The sequence below is a fragment of the Punica granatum genome, chromosome 5 (assembly GCF_007655135.1).
Source record: "Punica granatum isolate Tunisia-2019 chromosome 5, ASM765513v2, whole genome shotgun sequence".
Classification (NCBI taxonomy): Eukaryota; Viridiplantae; Streptophyta; class Magnoliopsida; order Myrtales; family Lythraceae; genus Punica; species Punica granatum.
Window position 1 is genome coordinate 5,465,381 of NC_045131.1, and position 24,473 is coordinate 5,489,853.

A 24,473-nucleotide genomic window follows, 5' to 3' on the forward strand; every position below is an offset into this window, starting at 1 on the left:
AGAGAAAAATACTTTCATCTTATTTAAGCATATTACATTCGTTTATCATTTATTCTCATTTATACGCATTTTTCATATCCAAGACAACTTGAAGTAATTATATATTAGAAAAGTTAAACTTAATTATTTATTTCTTCGGGGTGAAGGTGTATAAGTACAATCCAAAATATTTAATCATTATATATATAAATAAATATACAAATAGTGGAGCAGGAGTCGGGTCCCGTTACAAGACCGGGCCCCATCTCCAGAGATCCGCTGAGCCGTGCGTGACCGCGTCGTCTCCTTCTTTCCCCTTCCGTTCAGATTCCGCTGAACCAGAACTTCTTTATAGCTTCCCCGTCCCCGCCCATTTTTGCCGGGAAACTCTGCATCTCCTCCGCCGGCGCCGATCGCCGCTCTGCCTCTCCGTCCTTGCCTTCTCTTCCCATAGGAAAGCTCTCCGTCCCCGCGGTCCTCACATCTCGAGAGAGGGGAGAGGATAGAGGAGACGAGGAGAGATGCAGGTCTTCTACCTGATCTCGCTGCCTCTGACCCTGGGGATGGTGGTCCTCACGCTCCGCTACTTCGCTGGACCTGAAGTCCCCCGCTACGTCCTCTTCACCGTCGGCTACACCTGGTTCTGCTCCCTCTCCATTATCATCCTCGTCCCCGCCGACATCTGGACGGTATGCTATGCGGATTCCCTTCCTCACGGTGTCAAAATGGGGGTGAAAGAGCTTATCGTTTCTGTAGGTTTTTGCCGCGATCGTAACTGATGAGTAGTCCATCGGTTGTTTATGGGGTAACCGGTACTACGCAAATCTAGTCTATGAGTTTTCCTTGCATCCTGGATTCTCCTTATCTCGTGCCAGAAGTTCTATGTTCGTCATAGCTCTCGGTCTGCTTGAAGGCTCTGTGTCAGCTACGATGGCTTGATTCTTGTGCGTGCCTTTGAAATGTCAATCGAGGCAAAGAACTTCGTGTTTCGTAAACATCGTGAATGGTGAATGCTGAAGGTTTCCCTTTGGTTTTTCCCCTCATTTGCTTCCCTGCTTGTAGCTGGAATTCTTGTATGTTCATTCCTATCTTGTTCAAGAGATTTTCTGAAAAAGCATCACTCGTGCAGAACTGGATGGAGAAAGGGTGTTACTGATGCAGTTCCTGTAATATCTGAATCTTCATCTTGATATCCGTTCTTCTTTTCAACCTTCTTCGTACTGCTGCTTCAAAAGCGCCTCTTTATATTGGAAAAATAGTATGTGAACTAAAAAGCAGTTTTGAATCATAGCTTATGGAGCAATTTTTATGTTGGAGATGGTAGAAGATGAAGTGGGATGTTGGTGAGACTGCACTTGTGTCTCATTCTGATTTACAAATTTCTTTCCTTATTGGGAATTTCGATTTTGTGTTCCCTTTCGGCAGTTGAGTGATTTGCAATAAAACTAATGCCATAGCCGAGCCTAATGTGGGCTATTCTACTACTTTGTCTGTGTCCACTGTGTGCGTGGTGCTTTGATGTACATCCTTGTGGTAAAGACAATGATTTGAGCTTTAGACTTAAAACTTCCTTTGATCATTCTTATTCATAGAGTTTTGGTATGCAGACTTTAATTGTGGCCTATATGAGCAAAATATTTTAAGTAATTCTGCAGAGCGTTACAGTAGAATGTTTTGATCCACTAAAAGCTTCATGTCGGTCGCCAGGAAACTATTGCGCACATATCAAATAGATAGTTATACATATGAAATAGATAAACATCTTCTTTGTTTATAGGAGAGCACATTTTCTCTTTTATGAAATAGCTGGAGAGAGATTAATCTTAATTGATGTTGATTGACATACTTTGCAGTTCGCATACATTTATAATGAGTTGAGAACTGTTATCCTTATATCAACAATTTGTCATTTACTAAAATAAGTACATCTTTTTCCAGACAATTATCCATCATGGCAGTGGAGGCATCTCCTTTATGTGGATCTGGTCATACTGGAGTACGTTTCTACTTACTTGGTATGCTATATGAATAAATCCTTCTTTCTTTCCAATAACTCTTATGGTTTATTTCTCTGCAATATAGGGAGTGATATTCTGAACAGACTAATACACGAAGTATTGGGCTGAAATTTTGTTGGTCTCCTCAGCATGTCTCCAAGATCCCTTTAGCATTTATTTTTCTAGATAGTCAGACCTGTTGAAACCTTGATTGTTTGAGGCGTTGCCGCATTGGTTTCAATTGATTGCTTTTAAGCTTACTCCATTTGACAAATATATGCTTGCATTGCTGCACATGAGCTTTAGTGAATTTATTTTGTGTAAATAGCTAGAATATGCATCAGTTGATTTAAGCATTAGAAGGAAACTATCCTCATGTCTGAAATGTTTGTCATTCACATTGCAGGGCTGTTGCTCCCTTGATTCAGGGTTTTGAAGATGCTGGAGACTTCACTTTTAAGGAAAGATTAAAGACAAGCATACACGTGAACTTAGTGTTTTATCTAATTGTGGGATCTATTGGCCTTTTTGGGCTCATCCTCCTCATCATGATGCACAAAAATTGGTGCGTGCTTGGTTCTTTGACGCATGATTCTTAATATAGGCTGTTGCTTTCTTATATGTTCTCTCTTTGTGAGTTAATCTTCATCCATGTGAATTGGTTTGAATTATTTTTCTTTTTAAAAGCACTGGAATGTTTTTACTTTATACTCATTTATACAATTTTTTCTTTTAGTACGATGCTCTCTCTCTCTCTCTCTCTATGTGGTCATCTATGTCCATTCAGTAGATTTTCGGGCATAGCTCATGTATCCTTAATCCAATGGTTTGTACCATTAAGAACTAGTTTTTGGAAAGGAAATTGGTGTTAGGTACAGGAATGAGGGTGGTATACTCTTGCTTCTGTAGTCTTTGTAAAAGTGATTTGTGTGCATTAAGAATTGTTACTGCATTGATTTATTTTATTTGACTTTGGTGAAAGATGCAGGGGTGGGAGCGTTCTTGGTTTCGCAATGGCCTGTTCAAACACTTTTGGGCTTGTCACAGGGGCATTTCTTCTTGGTTTTGGCTTAAGTGAAATCCCTAAGAGCATTTGGAGAAATTCAGATTGGACGACACGCCAAAAAGTTCTCTCCCATAAGATAGCCAAAATGGCTGTCAAACTCGATGATGCTCATCAAGAGCTTTCTAATGCTATAGTGGTAATTGTTTCTGCAATTACATTCTATGTTCCAATCTGTTGAATGAGTGTAGTATGTTGTGTATTTATCTTGACCGAACTTTTAACAAATTCTTTACTTGACATTCACCTATGCTTGTTAGAATGTATATATCTTTTTGATATTTACTAGTCTGGTAAAATTTCACTATTAAGCTCTGGGTAGCGATTGCCAGCCGCGCCCCCTAAAAGTAGTAATGTTCTTGCACTTTATGCATAATTTTGCCTCCTGAGTTTATCTTTAAACTCAAGTTAATACTTTTGTCTGGCATTTTTCTAAAGTTGTCTCTTTTTTCTTTTATTATTTTCTTCTTTTAATTTTTTTTTCAACATGAAAATGGTATTAAAATCTTGAAACCTGTGTTCAAATAATGCATCACTTATATTCTGCAATCTCGAGTATCTTCAGGGGGGGAAGAGTGAGTTTCGATTAGTAGGTAATGCTCTATTTGGTGCAGTATATTGGAAATTGTACAACTGAAGCATTATAGATGCAGTAATCAACCATAGAGCTCAGAGCTCATATGTCTGTCAGAATCATGAACTGCCCGATCCTTTTTGGGAATATAATCTTGTTTTAGATATTTTCAACACATACTTATCTTGGCATTAATATTGATGCTGTGTTTTTTTAGTCAGTGGCTTATCAATTGATATTTAGTTGCTTGACTCATCTTGTTTGATGATTCTTCTTGACAGGTTGCTCAAGCTACTTCCAATCAGATGTCCAAACGTGATCCATTGAGACCCTATATGGATGTTATTGATAACATGCTGTCCCAAATGGTTATTTTTCTTAATTGTTTTAGTTTGAACTTCATTTTGTAAGTTTAATTTTTCTTTACGTTTTTGCGATGATTCGTGATTAATATTTGTGTTTCCAGTTTAGAGATGATCCATCCTTCAAACCACAAGGTGGGAGATTAGGGGAGAATGACATGGATTATGACACAGATGAGAAATCAATGGCAACCCTTCGGCGTCATCTGAGGGAAGCCAGAGAGGAATATTATCGTTATAAAAGGTAGTGACTTCTGACTTTGTGTTCTGTCGTATCCTTATAATAAGCCCTTCTTAATGCAAATACTGATTCTCTCATGGATAAAATTTGGTTAAATTGGAGGGACATATAGATAGCTGCGTAGTAGCTCTGAACTGTAGGCCTGTCGGCTGCTGCCAGCAACCACTAGGTTTATCACGTTTTCACAACCCCCCGACTAGCATTATATATCACATAGGAAGTGCGCAACTTCATAATGTGTTGTTCATTCCATGCCAAATTTTTCTCCTTTACCTTTTGTCATCTTTATCGTCCCACTTCTTGTTGGTATTATTGGACTGGCATCTTTGGGCTAGAAATTGCATTGATTGTCAATGTGATAAATGAATTTGTTTGGCTGAGTGCAGCAACCCCCATGAATGCTTAATACCTTGTATGGAGTTTCTAGTTAAAAGTCTCATACTTGGATATCAATTTAAATTCCAGTATTTCTACTATTAAGGTTAGACATTATATTTAATGTGTTTTATTCATTAATAGCTCCATTTTATCCAACTCTATGATATGTATTTCACTTATGTAGTGAGTATATGAATTATGTATTGGAGGCATTGGAACTGGAAGATGTGATAAAAAACTATGAACGCCGAGATGCAACAGGATGGTATGCTTGTACTCTAGCCTTTGTGTCATCTTTTCTTTTCTGTTCTCTTCTTATCATTTTCTGTTTTTCTTTCAGCCAGATCCTTCAAGAAAAATTAAAATCGTTAAATCCTAAAATTAAAATCTTATTCTTATCTATTCTCTGTTGTCTCTGAATAAATTGATACTACAAAATGCCTTTTCGTTTCCATATAAGCTACATTGTTGGGTTTTTGTTGTTCTAGGTTATAACATTCTGGAGCTTAAGCTTTTCTACGTGTATTTGCAGGAAGTATATCTCAAGCCTAAGACCACCTCGAACTGGACGAATGGGGGCATTCCTTGATACTCTCGGTAATTATGAGATCTGTTTGCCCTTTCTCCTTCTGCAATTATATCAAATTTTAAGGCTTGATTGATCTGAGTAATTTTTTAGTTCAGTGTGCACCGATCATGTCTAAAGAAAATGAGCTTGCCACCTTATGAATCTGACCTTGTTGTTTTCCATGTTTTCGTTTGCGGTGGCAATTCTTTTGTTTGTCATTGGAGTTCATGTATGTTTAATACGGGTGGTACATTTCAGTCAGAATCTGATATCTAACGAGAAAAATTAGTTTTTCTTTTCCTCATAATGGAGAGTATTTTGAGCTCAACTATGCTCAAGTGGTTATAAGCAACAGGATCTATATCTGTTCTTCAAAGTGATTCACTCTGTTTTCTGATGTAAAAAGTGCAATCTATCTCACTGTCTTACTGAACTTCCAAATTGTTTTTCCCTTCATTGTGCCATTTACCGCTTGTAACCATCAGTTGCTATCCTCGTTGCCTCCAACTTTTGGTTTTTTACCTCCTTCTGGGGTACCCTAACATTGGTTCTTCGAAAAGGATTATGTTATTGGATCAGTATCTTTTAAGAGTTGGAGGCATATTGTTGTTAGGCATTCGGTTTATGGCTGTCCTATGGCTTTAGGTATATTACTTGCTGCTTGGGGAAATTGTTAGGTTTGTGGTCATATATAAATTTGCTGCATATGTAAAATGTCAGCTTTGTGGTGTCTGAGCAATTGATGAAGTATGTCACACTAGTTACCATTTTCATTAGTCAACATCTTGATTCGTCAGTATCACTGACAACTTTAAATTTTCTCTTAGGAGAATGTAAATCTTGATTTCTTTTTAATCAGAAGTACTTCTTGTGCTTGCTTCTTATCTTGTTCTTGAACTTTGCAGAATTTGTTTGGCGATGCGTACTGAGGAAGCAGCTTGAGAAACTTTTAGCTATCTTACTGGGTGTAATGTCAGCAGCTATTCTTTTAGCAGAGGCGACTTTGCTTCCTAGAGGGGTCGATCTTTCTCTCTTCTCAATCCTTATAAAATCTGTTGGAAAGCAAGAGGTGCTGGTGCAGGTCAGATTTCAACTCTTAGTAATAGTGATACTGCGATGTCAATGGCTATTCATTTTCTAAAGGCATGGCGGTCATTTAATTATGCTTTTCAGTTGGTCATAAAGTTCATTTGTCTTCAGCTGACTCAGTTTGTAGGTTTTTCAATGGAGGTTCTCTAAGTGGCGCTCATTTTTTCTTATAATTCCTTTCTCAGGTTCTTGCTTTTATTCCTCTTATGTACATGTGTATCTGCACATATTATTCTCTGTTCAAGATTGGAATGCTGATGTTTTACTCATTCACACCGAGGCAAACAAGTTCTGTCAGCTTGCTTATGATATGCTCGTAAGTATTTTTCTATTTTGCTAAAATTGATCATGAGTTTAAATTTATGTAGTTGCAACTGAAATAGGAATTTCACAAATGTTCAATATACAGGATGGTCGCTCGATATGCTGCTCCAATTTCATACAACTTTCTAAATCTCATTCAACTTGGTAAAGATGCAGCTGACAAGACTATATTTGAACAGGTGATTCCACAATTTCGATATCCTTAGTGGTCTCTCTCAGACACGTCTGCTGGTCTAAATATATTTTCATTTTAAACATGTCTTGAGTCTTCTTGTTATGACCCCGCTCTCTCTCTCTCTTCTATCTCTGTCTGTGGGTTTATTTTTATCCTCAAGACTTCTCTTATGCTTTGCAGCGGATGGGAAACATTGACCAAGCTGTGCCATTTTTTGGGCAAGGCTTCAACAGGATATATCCTCTTATTATGGTCATATATACCATAATGGTGGCAAGCAACTTCTTTGACCGCATAATTAATTTCTTTGGAAACTGGAAGAGGTTTAGGTTCCAGACTGAGGCAGATGATACAGACGGATTTGATCCCTCGGGACTAATTATCCTCCAAAAAGGTGACTTTGGTTTCTCACCTGAATGGTCCCCTTATGATGGCAAAATTGTTGATGTCACAGATAGAAGATCTCTTGCGGCTTCGATTTCTTATCTATCCCTCAATTCGTCTGTCACACAGAGCGAGCTTGGTTGGAAGAAGGACGCAAAGTCGGTGAGCACGTTGTCCCTCTGGCAAGGAATTTCAATGGCCAAGATGTCGAGTCTGGTATAAGCGGAAAGGTATGTAATATGTGTCTCAACTCTCTCTCTTGTCCTGTCTACGGAGATGATTAAAGATGACTTAAGATGTGCATTGACTGTTTCCCGTCACACGTTGATTCTTTATGAGTATCTCCAAGTCGGATTAAGCTCATGTAAATATCCAGGATCCGACAGCTGTGGAAATGAAGGCTGCGACCAGTTCAATGCATGAAATCACCAAGGAAGGTCCATCTAAAGCTTTACGAGAAGGGGGCCACAGATATGCAAATAGCAGAGAAGCCATTGGCGGCAAGTATGCTGCCATTAGAGAACAAAGCAGGCAAGCCTCGAAAGCAAATCCTTCAGAGAAGAACATCTCCTCTGCTAAAGTTTCCTTGCTTGATAGCAGGGACTCTCAGTCAGCAACCACTGCTGCAGGCCCACCTGCTGGGCTGGTCTCGAGGTGGGAATCGATGAAGAATGGATTCCAGACCTTCAAGGCAAACATGGGCGCCCGCAAATTCCTCCCTCTACGCCAGAACCAGGAGACTGATCTCGGGTCCCGAGGGTCCTCACATGAATCGCTTGATGAGATCTTTCAAAAATTGAAACGGCCGTCCACGGATCATGATGGCTACATTGATGAGGACAATGATGGTTTAGAAATTACGAGATCTGGCCCCAGTAGATAGTATGCAAAGCATGTTCGGTTCACTTTTCTTTTTCTTTTTTTTCTTTTTATGTTGTTTAAGATACTCTGTCCACGGAAGTTGGGTATTATGCCCTAGTCCGAGGTAGGTGTACAGGCAGCGGGACCGGGAGGGAGATTGGGAGAATTAAACCCGGCCACGCGAAGAAAAGTTTGGTTTAGACCGAATGAAGCTCAACGGTTGATTGTTAAGGATGTCACAGTAATCTCCGTGGACTGACAAGGAGCATCGGTTGTGTCCCCCTTACTCAGCTAATTCCAGCAGGTGGATCTCCCTTGCAAGAGGTGAATAGGATCTGCTGCAGTGATATATTAAAAAAAAGGCATAGCAATCAAATTGACAGAAAATGTGAAAGGCACGGAACTTAGAAAGAAGCAGGCTTGTAATGTTCAGTCAAAACTTGAAGCCACACTTTTGGCAATTGTTTTTTTTTTTTGTAATCTTCATATGTGTTTTTTAACTGTGCATCTTCTTCGAAAGACTGCATAATGTTTCACTGCATCTGGTGGTTTCAATCTCACTCGAGAAGAAAGCTCGGAGCTGATCAATTTTTCCGAGGCTCTGCTGCTCCGTGTTTTATCGGGGTGGCTACTCCGGAAGCCGTTTTTAACATTTGCAGAGGATGCCTCATCAAACACCCCTTACACTTAATGGGCAGATCAAGACGGGCAGCCCATAATTGGAGCATGATGACAATATGGTAAGAGGATTCAAATGTTGCTCAAGACTCCTAAGGGAAAGCCGACTTCGCTTTCAGTTGGGTGGACGTCAGTCGCTTGAGACATGACATTCAAATAATTCGGCCCAAAATTTTAGTTGCGTGCTATTCTTAAAGATATATGTTCCTTTCATCGTAACACGTTTGTTTCCTTCATTCTCCTTTTCCAAGTCAAAGTCATTTAAATAAATACCAGAAACCTCCAATTCAGTGATCAAAATGGTCCATCCATAATCACCCCTCCCAAAAAAAAAAAAAAACAACTAAATTTCGATCATTGCTGACCAAAATTTACTCAAAATTTAAGAGGGTATGTGAAATCCTACCCCAAGTTGTCCTCATCCTCTTCGGTCTATCCTAATGGTTCTCCTCCCAAGGTATCATTTGCTCATCAATTTATGCTTGGAAACGTTTAAAGATGGTGGTCAAGTGGTTAACGCCTCATATTCGACTGTCCATGCTTAAACAGGGACATCTCCGATTCCGAACTCAACCGATACATGCCGAACAAAACAAGAACAACAAAGAGGGAAAAAGAAGATTAAAGTATCGGATATTTTACAAATTATACGTAACTAATTTATTTCACAAGATAAAAAAAAAAGAAAAATTAATTAGTACATGAAAATTTCCCTGAGGGTTGCTGATGATGAGTGGTTGTGGTTGTGGTGGTGGTGGTGTCGATGATGAGTATTACTGCAGCTGATCTCTTTCTCTTTGCTCCTCCCTGACCTGAAGCGGATCAGCTTCGACCAGAACCCTCTCTTCATCATCTTCACCCCTTCCTCCTCCTCCTCCTCTTCTTCATCTTTCCCCGTCCCCAACACCATCGACCGGCTCTTCTTCAGGCCCCCGCCGCCGACCCTCACTCCCAGCGGCGCCGACCCTCCTTCAGCCGCAGCTACATACGAACAGTTCCTCCTGTGCCGGCCATCCTGTCCCCTCCGCCGGCTCCCCCCCGGCAGGGACCACGGAACGTGCAGCGCCGAAGAGGAACGTCCCGAAAAGGAAGGTGACTTCATGAAGTGGAGCCTCGAGTTGGCCGTGGCGGTGGTCGCGGTCTCCGGCGAAACGACGAGCTGGTGGAGCCTTTCCCGGAGACAGGAGGAGCAGACTCCCGGAAGTTGGTGGAGGTTCGGGTGCTTCCCGCAGTTATTATTGGCCATTTTGATAAGTTCCTTTTTCTTGAATGGAGCTGATGACCCCTCTGGTCGCTCTGAGATTTATAAATGAACTCTCTTGCGTATACTACATATATATATATATATATATATATATATAAATGTAATAAGAGAGGGGAATTGTCTGTGACTTGTTCATTTCTTTTTCGAGGAAGCTTCGTATGTATACGTCTTGCTAGGCTTCACTATGGTTATTATCAGCTAAGTTGCATCGTTCAGGGATAATAGTTGTTTATCTTTTTTAATTATAAAGGAGATTTATGAATATTATAAATTAAAAATAAATTAAGTCGGAACCATTTCGATAAGATACTTAAGCTATAGCCGATGAATTTAGAAAATCCAGATCCCACGCACACGAAACAGAAATATTTGGTGTAACTGAATTAATTAATATTATTGTTTTCTCAATTTTATGGTTCATAGTATAAGCAGGTGTACGTGTCAACTTCAAAGGGTTTGATTTAGTGATTAAGAAGAAACTCATGTATCTATTTTAATCTTGAATTTAAAATCCCTTAGAACCATCTGAGTGCATCGCCGAGATTCACGGAGTCTCGAAATTAATTTGGGTGAAATTTGAATGCTCTGGGTTAAAAAAAAAAATGCGTGCGTGTGCGTGGGTCGTCATCGTGCAAGCAAGGGAAGTCAACTCACACGTGCGTCTCATGAAAAGTATTTTTCTGTTTCTTTTATTTGTTTTTTTTTTTCAATTTTCCCATTTTCTCATTAATTTTGCTGTGACTGAATTGTTCTTCGTTGACCCTCAAATTCCTCGAGGGACATTTTCGAGAGTGGCTGTAGTTTTGGAAACGGGGTGAGTGAGTGGTTATTAACTTTTTAGAAATTTTAAGACGCTTAAATTTTTAATAATTTTTAAAATGTTTTCCACTCTCTCTCTCTTCCTTCACTTTCTTTCTTGTGTGCAATCTAAAAATTCATCGGATTAGTTAGATCCCATTAAATTTTGAATATCATGGTACATATCGAAAAGAAAAAGCTATCGGCCTCTCTTGACTCTCTCTACTGCTCTCGCTCCCATCACCACGAGATCTGATCGAATCCCCATCTCAGTGGCTACTTTTCCCATCTGGGTCGAGGAAGTTCATGGCCTCGTCGCTCGGGGAGAGGGACAACCACGGGGTCCGATTGAGGAGGAGGAAAGAAATCTTGCCGTCACCCCATTAAGAGATGACAGAGCCGGTTGCCTCTGTTGTAGAGGGAGAGGGACCGCCCTGCCGCCGCAAAGTAGATACGCAGATGAAGATTTGAAAGTACATACGTGGATGGCCTACCAAAAAGTACATACGTGGATGATGTCATATCAATAAAATGATATATTCAAGTAAGAAGAACAAAGGGGGCCTAAATTGTAACTAATAAAGTAAATCATTAAACACAAACACGGTCCACATACACTCCATTACATTATCGATGATACCACATAAAAATAGTTGAATTTCCAATGATGGTAAGGTACGCCAGAAAGAGGTTGAAATTCCGAAAGAAAGCTGGATTTTCAAGGAACTTCTTGCAGAATTTCGATGACTTTCCAATATATAGAGCCTCTAGCATAGGAAAAACCTCGGTGGGAAAGGCTTTCGATGCTTTTACTTAAGAAACCATTGGAAAACTCTTGGTTGAAAAGGTTTTTTGATGCTTTTACCGACGAAGTTTTATGTTAGTAAAAGCATCGGTAGTGCATAAGTAATCTATTTATGTATTTGAATAATCCATGTATATACGATATGAAATTATCCGAGCCAATACTGCATACGTTTGTTTCTCAAGACCCGGCTTCGCAATATTGGACCCCAAAATTACTTCAAGTGAGAAACAAACGACCGAACACACGTACTTATTCGTGCATCACTCTCCATCATCTGTGGTCCCTTTCATTTTGCTCGTGAATTATTGAGTTTAGGCAAAGGCCATTGTCTTCTTAGGTAGACAATCTTATAGCTTCGTGCGTACTACTCTCTTCCCATACGGCCACGGCATCAACTCGTAATCGCCGTCCCACTGCCGACGGCAAAGCTATTATCTCCGTGATCAGCGGCTGTCATGGGAGGAAGGAAACTGAGGTGGGACCCAACGGCAGTCGGATCAGATGTGCTTGAGAGAATGGGATTGGGATTGTTCAGGAAAAAGTCGCCGTGGGGCCCGAGGGTGCACGTGGGAATGAATATCCGGTCTCGAGCCCACTTCCTCCTTTGATTAATTAATTTATGGTCAGAAAATTGAGGATGTTCCCTCTCCCCGCACGAGTGCTCTTGGGACTTCAATCCCTTTGCATTGGGAACACGTTCCCCCGTTCTTTCTTCCCAACAATAATAATCATGGCACCATTCCATTCCTTCATGCAATTAAAGCATAACTTGACTTAAATGATTGGACAACGCTTATTCCTTTTAAATAAATTTTTTAGTACAAATTTTGTAAGTAAAAATTTTTAGTTTTAAGTGAACTGATATAACTTAATTTGAATTAGTTTGAATCCGTTAAAATTTTCGATTATTAAGGTGCATATTGAAAAAAAGTTCCCTCCCAACTTTATCATCCACAAAAAGCATATATAGAACGCCGTGTGAGTTGATTCAAGTCGATCGGTACCTGTTTTTCCTAATTAAGATTTCATAATCAAATGTTATGATAGAAAAGTTTACAATTGATAGAGACAAGACAAGCTCGGGAGCTCTATAATTTGGGGTTAGAGTTCGTCCCCGAAGTAGGGTTCCAGTTTCCACACGATTTGTTGCACCGAATCTTGCTCATGGGGAAGAAGACGACGCATTTCCTTCGCTCATGAATATACGACTGACACGCCACTGACCCAAATCGTGTAGATCGTGTCTTCATCCCCCACTTCTCTTCGTTGTTTGTGAGTCAAAAGTGTCGTGCCATTTCCAGCAAATACCATGTGATTACGTGCCACGAGTCCTGTACTTGGTGTAGCTTCCCCCGCATGCATCATATGATACACGAGTCAAGGGATCCGTTGCTTTCCCTTAGCTTTCCTAAATTTCCAGGACAGTTCTTTCTTCTTCATCATCGTCATTTCAGTTTTAAGTTTCTCAATTTAATATAATAAAATAGAAATTTTAATAACTAATAAAAAATAATTTATGACTAGTTAGAATGTTTCAGTTTAATGAGGCAAAAAAAAAAAAACAATAATTAGGTAGAAAAGAAGGGAAAAAAAAAGGGCACACCGCACAGGTGAGAATGGTCTGCTGTCCAAAGGACAGAGGATCAAGAAATCACTGAGGTCGGTCCCCCTCAATCCAGTCCATGCATGCATGAATCAAGAGAGAAATGGACCATATGGGCTCTTTTATTTTTTATGGAGCTGAATGAATGCTTGGGCATTCCAGACAAGTCTTTGTGGGCTTTGAGAAGAGGATCTACATATTTATATTATCGCGAATTGCGTGCCCACAGGATCATCGATCGTGTACATACATAACTTTTCATTTTCAAATTGATATTCAGAAGTCCAATAGTCCCGACTAGTTCAATTCGAGTTGCATCCGCTCAATAAGAAGTAAAACTCTCTTGACGTGAATTTTTTTTATTCACAAGACTCGAACGTGAAATTTTATTAAAAAATAGTATACATACATGACTTAGATACTATGGTAATTTTTTTTTTTAAGATGCTATGAGAAAAATTGATCAGATGCAAAGTAATTCATCTTCTTGAATTAGTCCGGATTCAATTGGATATTCGGATATAAGGATTTATACCGAAAAAAGTAATTTCTCTTCCCAATTCCGGACTAAAAATATGCAACCAAACTTCGGAATTTGGATTTTGCTCGGCATCTATCCGGAAGGAAAATCCGGATTACCGACTATAAGACATGCCACTAGTTCTCCCATGCATCGATCCGGTGAATAAACCACATCAAACTTTCTTGCGATCGAACCCGATTAACTCGTACTGCTTGACTTCCCTTGATAGCATTCTTTCTTATTCAAATATTTCAATAGCTAAGACAAATAAAAATTCCTTTGGATGGACTCTTTCGAAATACTAATTAAGCCCGGCCCAACATTTTCCACCATTTACTGTGCTTAATTAAGCAAATGAATGAATGTATAATTTCATTTACAAAATAAATAACATATCAAAGGCATCTGACCAAATTAGTGAAGTCACATGTTGTTCCTCTTTCCCTTCCACTATGGTTCAACCTGTTCTTACATGTGACAAAACCATAAACACCCTGTCCAGGATTGGGTATCCCGATCCGGGGGATCGGCAGTTGTTGATCAAGACGAATTCTCGGCTGCTAATTCTCTCGGGCAGTCAACCCAAGTTAATAGGTTAATCGGAGCAACAACCAATGATCACACATGACATCGAGATACAGGAGCCCGAGTTATCGAATCTCTCTGCGTCGCGTCATTTGAGCGAACCATAGTGATTCCTCTCAACGCATCAAAACAAGTATCTCCAAGCAAGAGCAATCCCAATCCCAGCAATGCCCAGAGACACCCCCAGCGAGATAACCCAATCCATCACCATCCCTTCCTCTTCCTGATCATCCTCTTGCTGGTTCAATCTCGAGTTCAAGACCAGGACTTGGAGCTCGAGAACCCGAACCCAGTTCAGATACGCCGAGGCCATCATGGACTCTCTCATCAGGCCATCGGCCACCATGTCCCTCTCCTTGGCCAAGGACAGTCTCCTCTTCTCTGCCTCCCTGGCCCTCGTCTGCGACAGCTGCAATGCCTTGAGCAGCCCCAACTTTTCCGCGTGGGGGTTTGCCTCGATTATCCGGGTCTCTTCCTTCTCCCCCTTGAGGCCGTGGTAGATCTTCACAGGCGGGGGAAGGTCACAGTTTCGGATCAACAGCCTGAAGTTGCTGGTCTCCATTGATGATATTGAATTGAATCAATCCAAACTCAATTGATATATTTCTTTGATTGGACGAACAGTAACAATAGATGCTTGGTTTGTTTGGTGGGATTTCTTTTGTTGGGATCATTTCGTGTTAGGGGGAGGAATTATGGACTAGAAAAGGACATGGCTGCAAGAAACGCATTGTTACTGTCACCGTAGGAGCCATGAGTAGGACAATTAAGGTGCGCCTAAACTTGTATTCGATCTCGGGTTCGAATCCCCTTAGGACCACCGGAGCGCCTTTGGTGTGATTACCCGCTCCGTGCGTCGCCGGGGGTTCACGGAGCCCCGAAAATTAGTTATGCAAAGTCTGGATACGCGCCCCATTAATTTTGGAGGTGTCTCTGCTTTCCGGAGCAATTATCGGGACAAAGGATCTATTGAGAATTATAATCTCATATGGAAAAAATGAAAGACTAATCACGAGTTTATATGAGTATTAGGTATCAACACTTATCAACTTGAGCTTTTAAGTGGATATGAGTCCAGGTCCGTATAAGCTCAATGAAAATTCAACATGGTATCATAGTCTAGACTCTAGATTATGCGTATGCGAGGTCATGCGCATATGTGCAAGCACCCTCATCATGTCAAGCTCAGTATATCCGAAAGCAGCAAAAAAGAACGCCTCTTGGCTAGTCCCCCTTCACTTGAGTACAGAAGAGGAGCCCGACTCCGAAGTCAATTATCGAAGGCCAATGTTTAAGGGCACCTGACAAAGGGTGTAAGTAGAAATAAACCACACATTGCTCGTGAGGACAAGTGTTGAGAATTATAATCCCATATGAAAAAGATAAAAGAACAATCATTGGTTTATACGAGACTTGAATACCATCACTTATCAACTTGAACTTTTAAGTGGATACGAGTCAGATCCGTATAAGTTCAATGAAAATTAAATATTCGATGTGAATGTTTTTGGAGGATCCCGGATCACATCGAGATTTGACGATAAATGACCCCTTGATTTAATTTTATGTCTCTGGATTTGTCTACGGGTTAGGTTAAGATGGGATATTCTTATCTTGGAGGACAAGTACACACCATCAATAAAGTTGCCGGCAATAAATTCCTCTTGCCAGAAAAGTTCAAAAATTATCTTCTTTTTTAAAGGAGACGCGTGAAGTCTTTGATGTGTTTCTCTAGCTTAGGGGTGCAAGCAACAGCAACCTCGGTATATATCTCGAGGCGATTCGTATCGTTACGGTCCTTTATCGAATTAAAACGTTTGATTGGAAACTATCTTTTTGAGTAGTAGGTCATGAAAAGATTGATTTGATTCGTCGGATTATTTCTTGGATGGTATTTCTCCGCAACAATATTTTTCTCTTTAGCCCAATTGTCATTACTACATGATCAAAATTTTCTTTTGACGAGATGTCTGAGAAAACGTGTAACATGATCGTAATTCTATATTGTCAGAGTCGACACAACCAATCCGACAAATTTCATCTGACTATTTGTATATTCAGTGTGGTCAAGTATAGCTTGAATCGCGGGTCTGGTCAAGTAGTTGGCCATGTAAACTCAAGAGTCATTTTCCCGTATGCATAACCTAATATTGAAAAATCCGACGGATCATATCTAATTTAAGTTTGAGTAGGATCAACTTACTAATGAATAAATCTTTTCCAATCATGAAATTTTTGTATTTACGAGATTCAAACATGAGATTTTATCTTAAAAAATAAATACTGAACCGCTTAAATAGTTGCAAGTCCTTTTTTACCGGCGAGGGAAACGGTTAAAATAACAGTGAGAAAAGCAAAATCTGAGGTAGGAATTGGTCATATGGAGGTCTATGTCATGGACTTTTGTAATATCAAAGATCAAACGATGGGCCCACAAAGCTCATGGGCCGAAGATGGTTTGTTTGCATCATAATGGACATGTTGGGCCCCTTCGAAGACTCGTCAACGGTTTGAGAATTCATACCAGGGGAAAAAATGATGTAACATATTAACCACACAAAATATATAATACAACATATTAACGAATTTGGGCACATACACCACTTGCATATAGTCTTGCTCCTCAACTATGATACACATTTCTTTTCCTTTTCCCCTTTATGGCCACCGTCAGTCCTAGAGCATATGATGACGGAGATTGTAACTTACCAGCTACTAAAGTTCTCGAGGACATACTACCACGCATAATTAATGAAGCCTTCTTAGGGCTTGATATGATTTATTTATCGTCAGCTGAAATTAGCTTCTTCTTGGATTCTAACGACCATCTCGTACACTGCAGCTGCTATCTCGTTCGCTGACGTGAACTGGCAATTATCCTCAACCTGTTCCGTTAATTCGAGAAATTTTATCACAAAATAATTTAAAGAAAAGGAGTAACGTATAAGAATATAGTGGAAACAAAATCAGAGATATATTACATTCATAAGTTTGAGTGGGGTTACTTTTGATCATGATCGTGTCGGCCCTCGTATGTGAAGTTAATTATTATATGAAGATTTACGTACTTAGATAGTTTAATTAATCAAGAGATTCATATGCTATGGACAAATGAGGGAGAATTGTTAGTTGGGTTTCTAGGCATTGGGCTTATCTAACTTTCTTACGGGGAAATTAATTCTATTAAAGTTTGGTGGGGTTGAGGCTTGGCTCTAGCTGATAGCTAGGATCATAGATTATGTACCCTGGTACTGGAGAAAGTTTTTTGTGTAATGGTTATATATGACGTAATTCATGGGACAAAATCACAAAATACTTAAAAAATTATAACCGTTACATACCCTGGTGCTGAAGGAATACAAGACCATATCATTGACGGTCGTGACATTGAGGTGGAGGATGCTGACGCCGAGATACTGCAACCTGACCACCATCTTCAGCAGCTGCTTAGGCTGCTTCGTCGACAGGACCTTAACATTGGCATGGTTGTCCGCCATCGTCACCTCCACATTAGCTATTGCAGTCTCTGGCCTCTCCGGTCCCACCATTGTTTCGACAGTTGGGCCAGCGTAATGATTCAACTGAGTCGGGTCGGCCGAGTACTGTGGGAAGGTGAAGAAGTCGGCAAAGGGGGAGGAAGAGAGGTCATTAGTCGTGTTCTTGTTCCCTGACACTTTCCTTTGGGCCGCCTTGAGGGATTGCAAGAGCTGCTCGAGCTCCTTCACGAAGTTGACAGCTCCTTCTATGATTGATGCCTGGTCCACCTAATTAATTTGATCATAAAAAAAGTACATCGATGAGTTAAGATCGATTAAGTTATGGGACACAAAAAAAGATCATCGAAAATATAATGCGGGGTTAGGTAAATAGTAGTTTTATCTTGCTTTTTTCAGCAAATCAATATCTTTCTTTTTATAGCAAGGAAGCGATTTATGTATAATCATATATGTTAAGTTCTAAGCTGTAGTTGATTGACAACTTACGGTCATATAGCATTAATTAAGAGCCTCCAATAGTTGATAGTAGCTTGATCGATCAGTTACCGCGTACTCATTCAACAACAAGGCATATATAGTCCTGATTAATTTGCACCATAAATTGAGAGAGAGAGAGAGAGAGAGAGAGAGAGAGAGAGAGAGAGAGAGTACCCTGTGGGTGTAGGACGGGGGCATCATGGACCGAAGCACGGCGAGGTACTCATTCATCTGCTTCCGGCGGTTCCTCTCCACCGCAATGTGCGCCGTCCTCTGGTTCTCCACCTCCTCCTTGTTCTTCACCACCCTCGCCTTCCGTCTGATCTTCCTCCTGCAGCCCACCGCCACATCCATTGCAGGAAACATCATGGAACCTCCGCCAAAGTCCTCCGGCGGCAATGACGAGGAGGAGGAGGAGTTGATCCCACCATCGCACCCGACCATGGGGCCGGAGTCCCAACTGCTCACACCAGCAACACTCTTTTCCAGTATAGCAACATCATTATCGCTCTTTTCCGGTGTTTGTATGCCGGTCATATCATAATCCGGCTCGAACACGGATCCACCACATGGATAAAAATGTTCCTCATAAAGATAGGAGGAGGAAGAAGAAGAGAAAGGGTCTTGTTTGAATACAACGGTTTCTAAGGCCATAATCCTTCTTTCCTCTTTGGGGTTTTTAGGGTTTTAAGGGAGGGGGGGGGGGGGGGGGGGGGGGGGGGGGGGGGGAGAGAGAGAGAGAGAGAGGGAGAGAGAGGGAGAGAATTAACTTAAGGAAAGGAAGTGAATTACTTTGCAAAAATGGACAAAATGATTCACTTATAAAGGCACTAGCCAATAGTGTTAGTAGACAATTTCCCTTTCAAGTTCAATTAAAATCAATGATAATAATAATAAGGGAACCAGTAGAATTTTTCTAATTATAAATCATAGCAAGTTGGACACGGGGCCGGATCATTGGGTGTAGAAATTCTATGATTTGATTTATGAGGGATTGCGTTTGACACGATGCACACACATCACAATCGCATGAGCAAGATAGAGAGAGGCAAGACACACCATTGCGTTTTGTCGTGCATTTTTGCAACCTTGTTATATAATTTTATGTCCCAAAGTTTCTATACATATCCATTCACATAAATGGCGTATATATAATAATTATTATTATTAATAATATAGTCTAGTAGTGTCATATGATGATGCCCAAACTTTCTCATTCTTGTGTGTGATTAATTTTAAATGGAAATGACTTGCTGTATTAGACTTAACACCAACTTAGATTTATTAATCAAAAGAGGGTGTAGTTACTTACACTATTATTCATATGATGATGCCCGAACACTCTCATTCTTCTATTAGACTCAATACCAATTTAGATTTATTGAAAATCGTATGATGTTATCCTTGAAGGACACATGATTTGATATTGAGATTATATATATATATATTTCCCGCATCTGTCAAAGGATTCCCGCTAGCTATTTTATGAACTATATTTCAAAATCATATGAATGATATAATAAAATACATTATATCGTCAATCCTTAATATTCTGATATTCGATAACGTAGTATTTATCAATTTCAGTGATAAAAATATATCTTATTCATCAACAAAATCATTCAAACTACATGGGGTAAATTCTAATCAGTCAATATATTATTGTATATTCTGTATCTCTGTACACTATGTGCGTATATATATATATGTATGAGGAAATTAAAACTATTGACATAATTATAATATTAGGATAAAAGAAGAAAATGGAGTGCGTCTTAATATTGCCTTCTAGTCATTTCATATCTTTACTAGTAATTTATATATATATATATATATATATATATATTTTGGATAAGTGGCAGATTAATTTAGATTTTAATTATGAACATTTTGATTTTTAGAATATACTTATACGCGTTCCGAGATCATTTGCTATATAGGATACCTGCAGCAAGTAGCATAATATTCTCGATTGGAATATATAAATTTAACTAATGAAAATTTCCAGGCACGTGTCAATTTCAATTATTAGCAGACGACAATGTAATTTGGAACAAATCTAAAACTCGAGCAACTTCTTTTGGTCGCATTCTATTTTGTGAAGAGTACTCGGAAGACTTTGTCAGTCTCAGTATTAGACTAACTGATTATCCCTCACCCAATATCCTCGCTTCTTCGGTAATAATGCACAAAACAATAACAGCTAATTAATTAATTAATGATTTATTCTTCCTGGAAATTTGTGGTCAAAATCACCGCGACTTCGATTTTGACCTTAACGTTGCACACAAAAAGAGGCAAAGAGAGGACACGTGGCCTCATGGGACGACATGGCGAGAAGGAATCTGTTATATAAATATTAATAATCATCATCATATAATTATAATTATAACCTTCAAAAAGGACTAGGCAACCTCCACCCCATTCCAATGACTGTGACTCATTTCTTAATTTATATGTCTTTTCGCTAATTAAATCTGTCCTGAAATTCCTCGTATTTCCTCTTGCCAAGCTTCTACTGCAATAGATTAATGAGAACATAACCACGATTAAAATAAACTTATTAGCAGAAAAAAAATAGATGTATTATTACAAAAGGTTTTGTTCCCATATGCATCGAGAAGAATTCCATTCAAGGATTTCCAAGTTGCCTGCAATCATTAGAAGCTCTATCACGCTAAATTATTTAAGGAAGCACCGATAATTAAGTCATCATTTTACAAATAATTATTTTCAAGCATGCAATTCATCAATAAGGTTTCTCAGGCATCTACCGAAAAAGAAATTAATATATTTCTATATATATATATGATCAACCGTATATATTGTCTTATAATTTCCACATATATTAATACGGAAAAATACATATATATTAATTATCTTCATTCAGCTCCGGCCCCAATTCTATGAAAAAATACATATATTTGATTATTTTATCATGTCAGTATCTTATTAAGCCACTTGATGATTTGAACAATACTAAAACTTACTTTTGAAAGTGTGAACCATGTAAGATTATTATTATTATTATTATTATTTTACTTTCTCGGAAACAATGTTAAAGCTCCTCCTTCCTTAGGTATGTTTCATTAGTTCTCACTGTACCGACGTTTCATATATAGTCCAATATTAATAATAAACTATATATATGTATATCTATATATATATATGTATGTCCTAATTTTACATCTCACTGGGGGGTCTATGTATGAAATCTTCGAAGCGAAAAGATTCGTGGTTTCTCTAATTATTTCGTCGTTATCAAATCAAGGCAATGGTGGTAGGCGACGAATTAATTTCGTTTTTGTTTGTGTGTGTGTTTTGGGTTGGGGGTGGTGGGGGGATGGAGATTATTTTTATTAAAGCTATGTCCTTTTTGTTGGTTTGATGAAGAAAACGAATTATCTGCTTTAAGCGCCATTATTCCACTAATTGCTTTCTTGGCGGGCGGTCCCTTAAGGATCACAGCTGATCTCTTGAGATTTAGACCCTTTTGATAATATAATATACGATGTAGTCGTCCATGCACAAAAACTGATTTAATTATTAATAACTAGTTGTTAATTATCTCGGATTATTAATTAATAGTCGACTTTTGCACGCACGTGCAATATGATGTTGAAATTGGACACCCCCATGATGAAGAGGATGTATAATTATAATCAGTGCATTATGTTTTTTTTTTTTTCCTTTCAGAATTGACAGTTTTCTATACCAAATCCCTTTAACTTTTATTTCACTTAAAGTGAGGACGCATATTGTGACCGTGAATGCTTTTGCTTTGAGCCTGACGTGAACATTCTAGAGCCACGATCTAGCTGAAGTGACCCTATATTAATTGCATACAAATGGTATGATACCAACTGCCATATTAATAAATTTTAGGATTGGGAAGAATTATTTTTGTTAAAGCTTTGTCTTTTTTGTTGGTTTGATGAAGAAAACCAAATATCTTCTTTAAGCGCCATTAGTCCGCTAATTGCTTTCTTGGCTGGCGGTCCCTTAAAGATCACAGTTGATCTCTTGAGATTTACACCATAATATACGAGCCTCTTATATGTAGTCGTCCATGCACAAAAACTGGTTTAATTATTAACAACTACTTGTTAATTAATCTCAGATTATTAATTAATCGTCGACTTTTGCATGCACGTGCTCCAATATGACGTTGAAATTGGACACCCCATGATGAAGAGGATGCATTATACAATTATAATCCATGCATTCTATTTTTCTTCTTTAAGAATGGACAGTTTTCTATACTAACTCCCTTTAACTTTTGTTTCACCTAAACTGAAATGTTTATTGTGACTATGAATGCTTTTGCTTTGAGCCTGATGCGGACATTCCGGAAGCCACGATCTAGCTGAAGTGACCCTATATTAATTGCATACAAATGATACGATACCGATTGCCATATTAATAATTTTTAGGATTTGGAAGAATTATTTTTATTAAAGCTTTGTCTTTTTGGTTGGTTAGTTAATCTCGGATTATTAATTAATCGTCGACTTTTGCATGCACGTGCTCCAATATGACGTTGAAATTGGACACCCCATGATGAAGAGGATGCATTATACAATTATAATCCATGCATTCTGTTTTTCTTCTTTAAGAATGAACAGTTTTTCATACTAACTCCCTTTAACTTTTATTTCACCTAAACTGAAATGTTTATTGTGACTATGAATGCTTTTGCTTTGAGCCTGATGCGGACATTCCGGAAGCCACGATCTAGCTGAAGTGACCCTTTATTAATTGCATACAAATGATACGATACCGATTGCCATATTAATAATTTTTAGGATTTGGAAGATTATTTTTATTAAAGCTTTGTCTTTTTTGTTGGTTAGTTAATCTCGGATTATTAATCGTCGACTTTTGCATGCACGTGCTCCAGTATGACGTTGAAATTGGACACCCCCATGATGAAGAAGAGTGTAGAGAGAGATGTAAGGCACTTGAGATGTAATAACTGATCACTGCTACTGTAGATTTTTTTTTTCCATTTTGGCTTTAATTCGATATAGTATATATAATAATCAATCAGTTGCCCGTTAAAAGCAAAAGGAAAAATGAATTTGAGTTCAAACAATGGTTTTGATGTATACTTAATAATACATACCCAACTTGGGTTTCTTAATGGTACGATGTAATCTTTCAAGGGCACATGATATGATGATAAGATATTGAGATGATATTTCCAGCATCTTTTGTGAGGAATCCTACTAGCCTTTTCATCCCCCAAATATACATGCGATTTATATAATATAAAGTACACATATACATATATATATGTGTGTGTGTATTCATATACTCACACAGTAATCGATACTGCTCGTGCAAATATAGTAAAAAAAAATAAAATATATATATATATATATATATAGCCTTCTTTTTTTTTCCCCCCTAATGATTCAGGGTTAATCCTGTGCCCCATCGACCCCTAAATCTCCCATGGAATCGGGTGCATGACATGCAAGATGGAGCATGTAAGGAGTGGCCTCCAAAACGTTTTGCAATAGGATGGGATTGATTCTGCGACTCTCATGTTATGCGGGGAATAAGAGACTTGCTCAACCACGCACACTAATTTTTGAAGGTTGTAATATGTATATACACTAGCACATGTTGAGATTTTTTGAAATAAAATATTTTGTCTGCGTCGCTTAAAGAAGAATGAGTATTTCAACGCAGTCATTTTTTATCATCTGTATTATTATATTCTAGTTTTTTGTCTTTCAGGTTAGAATATATGGGCGTCGAGCTTAAAATTGGATGATATGGTAAACATATTAGAAGTCGAGGTTTCGTGGTTGATTAGTAATAAATAGATTCCATACGTAAACCAGCATCATGATTGAAACAAAGTCAACAACAGTTCAATTATTCCACTGGGGAAAAAAAAACTGTATTTCACTTATCAGAAAAATCAACAATAGTCCAAACTCATCCCGACAAATTATTAGCGGACAATATATAACAGATAGAGAGATAGATAGACCGAACAATATATATATATATATATATATTATATAATAGATAGAATACAATAAATACCAGCTTCAGGCCACTTTCTTTTGGCAGCAGGGGAAGACTTTGCCCGTTGAAAAAGAAACAGCAATGGTTGTCACCTAATTAATTATTTTTTAATGAGGTTACGGAGTGTGTTCATCTTATTAATTGAGGGGAACTTCTCTTTTACTCCTAGTCATTAGTTATTGGGTGATTAATTATAGGGTGGA

At 38.7% G+C, this 24,473-nt stretch overlaps 3 protein-coding genes across 4 annotated transcripts; 1 reads left to right on the plus strand and 2 right to left on the minus strand.

The window, feature by feature from the left end:
• Positions 1-224: 224 nt before the first annotated feature.
• LOC116207631 (LMBR1 domain-containing protein 2 homolog A) lies at positions 225-8,555 on the plus strand. Of its 2 annotated transcripts, XM_031540665.1 has the most exons (15): positions 225-668; positions 1,918-1,994; positions 2,383-2,541; positions 2,965-3,178; positions 3,895-3,981; positions 4,080-4,219; positions 4,779-4,859; positions 5,127-5,191; positions 6,068-6,243; positions 6,437-6,567; positions 6,661-6,754; positions 6,931-7,144; positions 7,264-7,364; positions 7,511-7,665; positions 7,735-8,555. In XM_031540665.1, the coding sequence occupies exons 1-15, from the start codon at positions 501-503 to the stop codon at positions 8,015-8,017; spliced, it is 2,145 nt and encodes a 714-aa protein (XP_031396525.1). In that variant the 5' UTR covers positions 225-500; the 3' UTR covers positions 8,018-8,555. The 2 variants fall into 2 exon arrangements, with proteins under 2 accessions (XP_031396525.1, XP_031396524.1); XM_031540664.1 differs by having other exon boundaries at positions 226-668; positions 7,511-8,555.
• A 5,823-nt stretch (positions 8,556-14,378) lies between these two features.
• LOC116207934 lies at positions 14,379-14,816 on the minus strand. The gene has a single exon (XM_031541065.1). The coding sequence runs from the start codon at positions 14,814-14,816 to the stop codon at positions 14,379-14,381; it is 438 nt and encodes a 145-aa protein (XP_031396925.1).
• Positions 14,817-16,818: 2,002 nt separating this feature from the next.
• On the minus strand, positions 16,819-18,916 carry LOC116207290 (transcription factor bHLH96-like). Its single transcript, XM_031540194.1, has 3 exons — positions 18,403-18,916; positions 17,596-18,018; positions 16,819-17,139 (listed from the first exon to the last, which is right to left on the minus strand). The coding sequence occupies exons 1-3, from the start codon at positions 18,880-18,882 to the stop codon at positions 17,044-17,046; spliced, it is 999 nt and encodes a 332-aa protein (XP_031396054.1). The 5' UTR covers positions 18,883-18,916; the 3' UTR covers positions 16,819-17,043.
• Positions 18,917-24,473: the final 5,557 nt, after the last annotated feature.

Excerpts from the sequence above, each read along its gene's own strand:
- LOC116207631 (XM_031540664.1), top strand. The coding sequence starts at position 501 with ATGCAGGTCTTCTACCTGATCTCGCTGCCTCTGACCCTGGGGATGGTG. Across the intron at positions 3,179-3,894 it reads AGCTTTCTAATGCTATAGTG|GTTGCTCAAGCTACTTCCAA; the intron begins GTAATTGTTTCT and ends TCTTCTTGACAG. Across the intron at positions 6,755-6,930 it reads ACAAGACTATATTTGAACAG|CGGATGGGAAACATTGACCA; the intron begins GTGATTCCACAA and ends TATGCTTTGCAG.
- LOC116207934 (XM_031541065.1), bottom strand. The coding sequence starts at position 14,816 with ATGGAGACCAGCAACTTCAGGCTGTTGATCCGAAACTGTGACCTTCCC.
- LOC116207290 (XM_031540194.1), bottom strand. The coding sequence starts at position 18,882 with ATGGCCTTAGAAACCGTTGTATTCAAACAAGACCCTTTCTCTTCTTCT. Across the intron at positions 18,019-18,402 it reads CCCCGTCCTACACCCACAGG|GTGGACCAGGCATCAATCAT; the intron begins GTACTCTCTCTC and ends CAAATTAATTAG. Across the intron at positions 17,140-17,595 it reads TGTATTCCTTCAGCACCAGG|GTTGAGGATAATTGCCAGTT; the intron begins GTATGTAACGGT and ends TTAACGGAACAG.